The following is an 8,142-nucleotide window of genomic DNA, read 5'->3' on the forward strand; positions in this document are numbered from 1 at the left end:
ATCATCAACTTCAAAAACTTCAACCAGTTTCTCTTAAGTTTATCGTCAGAAGACATTGACATTCCTTTTGTATCAGTTGCCACATCCTAAGCATCAACATTTGAAATTGGAGTTTGATTATATCCATTATCATAAAGCTGTTATTAAAAAAGTAAGAGCCAATACACAATCATGTTACACATCTTTCTATTAACTATATTTATAAGTTTGAACTATTATATTAAACAAAATATCCATACCATAATATAAACCGAACCGGATGACTGGAATTCAGAAATAGATGCTCCCAATGTAACATAATTAGAATCTGATTGCTGATAAGAAAAAAATGGAAAATCAACATATGTTACTTGAAATAATTATAAACTTAAATTTAATAATAAAATAATATCCAGATTATATTATTACCAAACGACCATTATGCCTTTTCTGTAATTTTGTGATAATATTAGTGTCATCAGTAAGCTTGTTTATACCATAGTCCTCGACATTGTTTCTGAAGTTGAAATCTACCACATCGACCTTAAAAGAAAATATCTTTTCTAAGAGACAATCCAATTCAGCAGGGAATCCACCATAACCTTCATCTGTAATAAAATTAGATGGCAAAGAAAGAAATATAATATTAATCATTGTTAAACTTACCATCTCTTATATAGATGACAATGTATAAATAACAAAGTATTTTAATTGAAAACAAACCTCATTTTGAGAATCTATCAATTCTTTTGTTGTTTTGTTAGTCAACATTTTAGCATCTCTATCAAACAGAGTCAACGACACAACTCCAGTGGAATCCTGCACCCTTATCTTGATCTTGAACCTAAAAAAGTTTATAAATAGGTAAATAGCAAGAAAAACATATACTTTTACAATGCACAAATTACACATTTGAATTTCAATTTAATAAATACCTAGGTGTAGGGATAACACCTAAAACATTGCATCTTACTGTTTTGCATTCATATTCCTTTCCACCTTCACCATTATTTTCCATGAGCTTACGGCTACAAGTATTACAACCAATGTAATACCATTCCGTATCTGGGCAGATGGCCTTAATTGTACCAAGGATAATTATACTTTTAGGCTGCATTAAAGTACAAAAGCAGTTAATAAATACTCAATTAGGATTTAAAGATAATTAGGATAACATAAAGAGTGTAATAATTAACTTACAAATATAATGGTACAAATATCACAGATGTTAAAAAAATCTGTTGCTCTAAAAAACTCATCATCAACAGACGACAGCATCTTCACCGGAATCGGTTTACGAACAGAAACATCATTGCCATTTAGCAAAGCCAATAAACTAAAAAATTTAAAAAAATTTATTTAGAATTAGTAACATTATATGAAATTTAAATAACTAAATTCATAAACTAAAACTATAATTATTGGTTTAATAATATACCTGTTTTTGTATTCTTCTATTTCAAATAAAAAGTCGTTTATAAATAAACGGCTAACATTAGATCCAAAAGAATTAGACACATACACTTTCTCTAACAAAAATAAAAATTATACAACGACACATTAGTTTAAGTTAATGACATGTTAAAACTCAAGAAAATTCAAAAAAGTAGACATGCTTACCTTAACCATCAGAACCGGTGTAATACTTAACCCTACCAAACTGCAGTACAATAATGGTCTGGCCTTCATCAAAATGTTCAATTACATATTTTGAGAGCTCAGAAGCATAATGATCTCATAGTGTGAGATATACAGAATTTCCACTGAAATTAGAGAAGTGTTACAAACAGTAATAAGTATAAAAGTTTATTAACAAAAATATGTCACCAAATGTAATGTACAATAGTAATACCTTAAATCACATATCTCCATTGTACGCTTGTTTTTATCCTTGACATTTGAAGCATTGCTCTTGAACACATGAACCACGTAACCAATAATATCTAAGACAAAGAAAAATAAATAATAACAGATTTAATGGAAATCTAACGCTAAAAATATAAATCAGTTTATTTGAATGAAAACTTTTTTATACCGATTGTGGATTTCAAAGAAATATCTTTATTGATTAGTGATTCAAAAGAAATCATCTTAAAAACAAACATCCGACCATTAAACTCCTGACATGGATTCACATGTGTGTTTGATCCCAACACCAATTTGTTAGAACAGTCAATCACACGGTAGTTCGATCTGTTTAGACCAACGCTCGGATTAACTATAGTCAGAGTTGAGCTTTCCTTGAGGAATCTTTTGAATATAAAGATATCCTGTTTGTAAACGGTTGCTTGGATTCGATTCTCCTGTCATTAAAGCCAAAAATATATATGAGAATTACAATTACAAGTCAATCAATAATTAGATACAAAATGTAGAATCTGTAACATATATACAGATTCATAATTAGATACGTACATTTTCATCCATGAGCACCATCTCGATCAGAAAATCCTCATTCACATTTTTATTGTCTTTTATACTCCAAATTCTTATAACTCTAACCTTCAGAGTTGAGGGTGATGTTTTGAGAACATCAATCTCATTAAGCATGGTAAATTTTTGAGCTTCCATTGTCCTATGAATAAAATTAAAATATAAAAGATTAGACTAAATTATTTGAAACATAAAAACAATTATTAAAAGGGGAGGAGCTTACATTGTTGCAGAATTTATAATTTTGAAAAGTATGATAAAGGCTTATGTGATTAGGTAGATATTATATAGTAGGATGTAAAGAATATAAATTCTGGTAAACGTATTATGTTTAGAAACTTTCTAAATAAAGTTTGAATATAATTTAAGCGGTTTATTGTAATTCCATATTCCAAAAATAACCGATTGATTATATTCAAAAATTATATTTATAATGTATTATTATACAATAAAAATTATTTAATTATTCAAGGTAAATGAAAACCATTATTAATATAATTAAACCGGTTTATTATAGATTTTTTACCCAAAAATAACCAATTGAATATATTCAAAATTTAAATTTAGAATGTATTATTATACAATAAAATTTGATACCAATATTTAAGGTTAATGAAATCGGTTAATATATTCGAAAAATATACTGCTTAATTTAGAATTATTTTATTGTTATATATTGGTTAATGAAATCAGTTACTGAAATAAAAAATTATTTACTTAATTATTGTTATTATTCTAAATCACAATTATGATTTAGAAAGCTTACTAAACTTATAATCTTAACAAAATTAAAAGTTTATGTTTTTTGTTTAAACTAAAAATAAATTGGCCGGAAAAATTAATTCAACGGAAATTAGCCGGAAATCAAAATATAAAGATTTGCAGAACAAAACTATAACAACAGGTTAGCCAGAAAAAAATTAAGATTGGACAAAGAAAACAATTATATATTTAACAGAAATATATCCAAAAAATGGTCGGATAAATTGAACGGAAATTAGAATATAAAGATTTGAATAACAAAACTATAAGAATAGGTTAGCCGGAAAATTTTAATACTTTGACAAAGAAAACAATTAAAAATTTAACTGAAATATATCCAGAAATCGGTCGGATAAAAAGTATTGAAGGATTGTTAATTAACTTCTTAAAATTCAATAAAAAAACAATACAAAATTTCATAAAATTATCCACAAATTGGTACGATATAAACTTCTTAAAATTCAATAAACAAAACAATAAATAATTGACTGGAATGATAAGCAAACATAAAATATGCATATAACAGATTGGTCGAAAAGATTGACAATTTGTTAAATTAACTAATTGTATTTGCAAAATTTGATTGTTAGTTACCTTGAATATAATCATCGGAGAATCAATTCCAAGGATTTTGAGGTCTCCAATCGGTTCGAATCCGAACGGCGGAATTAGGGCTCGTATTATTGGTAAACACTGTAGAGGTTCGATGGTGGATCTGAACGACGGATGTAGGATTCGTATATTCATCGGAAAGTTACACTGAAAATCAGTGGTGGAATTGATTGTAGATCTCACCGGCGGAATTAGGGTAGGTATAATCATCGGGAGATTAGAGAGAGAATCGGTGGTGGAAATCAATATTGTTTGTGAAAAATAAAACGGGTTTTGTTTTTTTGTGAGTTTGGAGACCAGGACACGTGGCACGATATTAGACCTTCTGAGAATGGTAACTTGATGATTGGATTGCACATGTGGACAGCCTAGGTGAAGGCCATGTGTCCACATTGTATTGCTTTAATAGTATTTAAAGATTTTATAGTAATTTTATTTATTTTAAACATACATATGTATTTATATTATATATAAATAATTAATTAGTTTAAAAAAATATTTTTTATTATTTTTAATCTTTAATATATAAAAAATAATAATTAAAAAAAATATTTACTATAAAATATTAGTTTAGGTTGGGTTGGGTTATGATAGTGAATGAAATATTTGATTGGGTTGGGTTGTGTAGGTGTAAGAGAAAATTTAGTTTTTTAATAAAAAGTTGGGTTGGTTGGGTTGTGATAGTGGATAGTCTAAGAGCATTCACATTCAATCCAACATATTTGTGAGTGAAGTTTTTATAATGTAGGGAGTTGTGTACGGTGTTGTGAGTGAAGGGGAAGAAAATGAAATGATTTTTCTGTATATTTGAAAAGTGATTGTTCGCACCCTATAATTTATTCAAAGAGAGAGTCTGATCATGCTGACCATCTAATAGAACTATTGGAGGTTTTGAATGAAAAGAAGTTGTATGCTAAGTTTTCAAAATGCGCATTTTGGTTGCGAGAAGTGCAGTTTCTTGGTCACGTGATCAATCCTGAAGGGATTACCGTGGACCCAGCTAAGATTGAGGCGATAACAAATTGGAAGACTCCGCAAAACCCGACTGATATACAAAGTAGGTTGGCTGGCTATTATAAGAGATTCATTGAAGGCTTCTCCAAGATAGCCGCACCGTTGACCGGAATGGCCAGAAAGACAGTAGTATTCAATTGGGGTAAGTTTAAGGAAGAAACTTTTGAGGAATTGAAGAAAAGACTCACGCAAGCTCCAATACTTGCTCTATCCGATGGTGATGGTGATGATGATTTAGTTGTTTCAACTGATGCTTCGCATCGTGGGTTAGGTTGTGTGTTAATGAAACGAGGAAAAGTAATAGCTTATGCGTCCAGAAAGCTGAAGGTTCACGAGAGTACTTACCCGACACATGATTTAGAGCTAGCAGCGGTAGTGCACGCTCTCAAGATATGGAGACATTACCTATATGGTACTAAGTGTACTGATGTGTGTTTAAATGATGTTTCTTTCTACGGAACTCACAACTAAGCTTTAAATTTATAAAACGGATTTTCTTAATAAAACTACACACAACCGACAAGTGTACCGATCGTAAGTACTATAGAACTAAGGAAGTTCGAGTATCGAACACGAGGACACGTGAAAACGTCTATTATCACTAACCCTAGACAAGACCTTCCTAAGAATAATATATTTTAAATGATTTTTTAATAATTAACTATTTGACCTAACTTACTTTAACTGAATTAAAAGACTTAACTTAACAAGACTTAACGAAACTTTAAGAATGAGACTTAACAATGGAGAAAACGTCTACCTAGGTAAGAATCCTATAGAATGTTTAACAAGCAAATGGATTGAATAATCTCACGACACCGGTATCTAAAGATGACACAACTAAGGTTCACTCAGGAAAGCTATATCACCTCTCGGTCTCACTAACAAACCCTAACTTACACTCAGTTGATTTTAAGAACAAACCGGGAAACGAATTGCTAAAGTGCTCTAATGTCGACTCTCTTCTCGGTCTCACCGACACATGACCCTAATGGAAATGAATACTACGCAACCAAGGATAGAGGAACCATTTGGTTTAACTTAAACTAGATCAACTAATCGCTCACAAACCCAAACCCGACAAGAACCGAACCCGCTCTCGCGCGATCCTGATCCTAACAAGTAAAAGTTATGAGATGACCTTACTTCATATCACCTCTCGGTCTCTAAAAAGGTGCCTTCCTGCTGAATTTAACTAATTAACATACCCAACTAAACCCTACGGTTGATCATACCGCAAACAATCTCTAGACACAAAGTAAAGAGTCAAACAAGCAACACTCAATCAAAAATCAATCAAAGCAAGGGGTTTATGAGTATAATTAATCAAATCACAGCCACTAAACACAACCTAATTCAATATTAAACCAAACTTTTATTAACAAATCAAGTCATGATGATCAACAATCCATAAAACTCACTAAAACCTAACAATATTCATCTAACCTAGGTAGAACTAACAAGTTTAGCCTAACATTATTTTTGGACAGCAGCAAACACTTAATGTAAACATCATAAAACTCAACCAAAACATAATTAAACTCATTCAATAATCAATATCAATCAAGCACAACTCAATCTTCAATTCAATTTCAAAACAATTCAAGTTAAAGATCAAAATCAACAAGTTATAAGTCTTGAACAAGAACACAAAGTTTATGGATGTAAAATCAATGATTATGGCTGAGATTATTGATGAAGATGAACCCTAGCTGCTGTACCAAGTCTCCCTTGATGTTAATCTCCTTCTCCTAGCCGCCACCAAGCTCTTACAACACTTTTTTCTTTCTTTGCTTGCTGTCCAGGTTCCGATCGGCTCAATGGGGGCTGGTTAGGGTTTTATTTTTTTAATTAACTAAATATATTATGCATGAAAGGCTTGGATCTTTTGGGCTTGGGTCGGGCCTTGAGTTGTAGTCTTCAAAATTGATCAAAAAGGCCCCCAGAGTATTCAAACTTGAAACTTTTCTCCCTTAAAACTCATAACCTACAATCAATTATCAATCTTTGTAAGATCATGCAAAAACAAGCCATAACTCTTATTTATTATACTATTAAGCACTTAAAACATGGTAAAAAGGTACAGAAAGTAAGTGTGTCTTACAACACATCATGTACTATTTACACCGATCATAAGAGTTTGAAATACTTTTTCGTGCAAAAAGAGCTGAACATAAGGCAAAGAAGATGGTTGGAGTTGATAAAGGACTACGACTGTGATATCAAGTATTATCCTGGTAAGACTAATGTGGTCGCCGATGCGCTAAGCCGTAAGAATGAAGAAGTCATTGCAACAGTGAAGTCTTATAAGTTGATTATTAACTCAGATCTCTTCGGAGAAATCATCGAGGCGTAGCCTGAAGTTCTTACAAATTATAGGTTAATGAAGAAGGAAAGAATTTTTGGACAGCAAGACGAGCTGATGGAAAACACTCATGGTGTTAAGACTAGGTTTGAACATATGTGGATTCGACGCCATGGAAATCTTAGAGGTTGAATCTTAGATTAAGCTCATAAGTTGAGATACTCGATTCATCCGGGATCCACCAAGATGCATCAAGATCTAAAGAGAGATTATTGGTGGCCGGGTATGAAGAATGATGTAGTAGATTATGTTAGTAAGTGCTTAACTTGTTTACAAGTCAAAGCTGAACAGCATAAACCTTATGGGAAGATGCAGCCATTGGAGATACCTGAATGGAAATTGGAACACATCACCATGGATTTCATAACTGAGCTACCTCGTACAGCTAAACATCATGATACCATTTGGGTGATTGTGGACCGTTTAACAAAAAGTGCTCACTTGTCACACCCCGAAAATCTTATCTTAGCAGCAAAAGACTTAACTAAGTTAATTTCGGGTAATGACAGATGTCGATAGCCAAATCACGAAACAGATTGCTTAAATATATTAAAAGGCTTGTTTATTCATCAGAGTGCACATGTCATATTTTACATAGTTTATTATAAATACAAGCCTACAAGTTCCACATCATCAAAAAACACGCGTTCTCGGTTCCATCCCATCCATCCCTCGCGATGGCTCCATATCTCTCATTTACCTGAAAAGTATGTTAAAATAATTTTGTCAACACAAATGTTGGTGAGTTTCTCAATTAAAAACCGGGATGTAACAGTTCTCGACTTTACACCCATTTATTCATCATTCTTATCAATTATATTTTTCATTATTCACCATTCTTTTTAATTGGAATTTAGTTTCCACTTTTCAAACATAGTTATATATTTCTTAAACAAAACGTGTTAGTTGTAAACGAGCAAAGAGTATAACACATGTATGACTATCATTATAATAAACTCAATACCTACCAAAATCAA

At 31.5% G+C, this 8,142-nt stretch overlaps 1 protein-coding gene across 1 annotated transcript; it reads right to left on the minus strand.

Annotated features, from left to right (window-relative positions):
* Positions 1–86: 86 nt before the first annotated feature.
* LOC143563146 (uncharacterized) lies at positions 87–2,550 on the minus strand. The gene is made up of 9 exons (XM_077050756.1): positions 2,395–2,550; positions 2,015–2,282; positions 1,832–1,922; positions 1,180–1,315; positions 915–1,090; positions 699–823; positions 409–587; positions 240–314; positions 87–137 (listed from the first exon to the last, which is right to left on the minus strand). Exons 1-9 carry the CDS (start codon positions 2,548–2,550, stop codon positions 87–89), a joined length of 1,257 nt encoding a protein of 418 aa, XP_076906871.1.
* Between the last annotated feature and the right edge of the window lie 5,592 nt (positions 2,551–8,142).

The sequence above is a fragment of the Bidens hawaiensis genome, unplaced genomic scaffold (assembly GCF_021521415.1).
Source record: "Bidens hawaiensis isolate Kalapana, Puna unplaced genomic scaffold, B.hawaiensis_p1.1 tig00021325_1, whole genome shotgun sequence".
Classification (NCBI taxonomy): Eukaryota; Viridiplantae; Streptophyta; class Magnoliopsida; order Asterales; family Asteraceae; genus Bidens; species Bidens hawaiensis.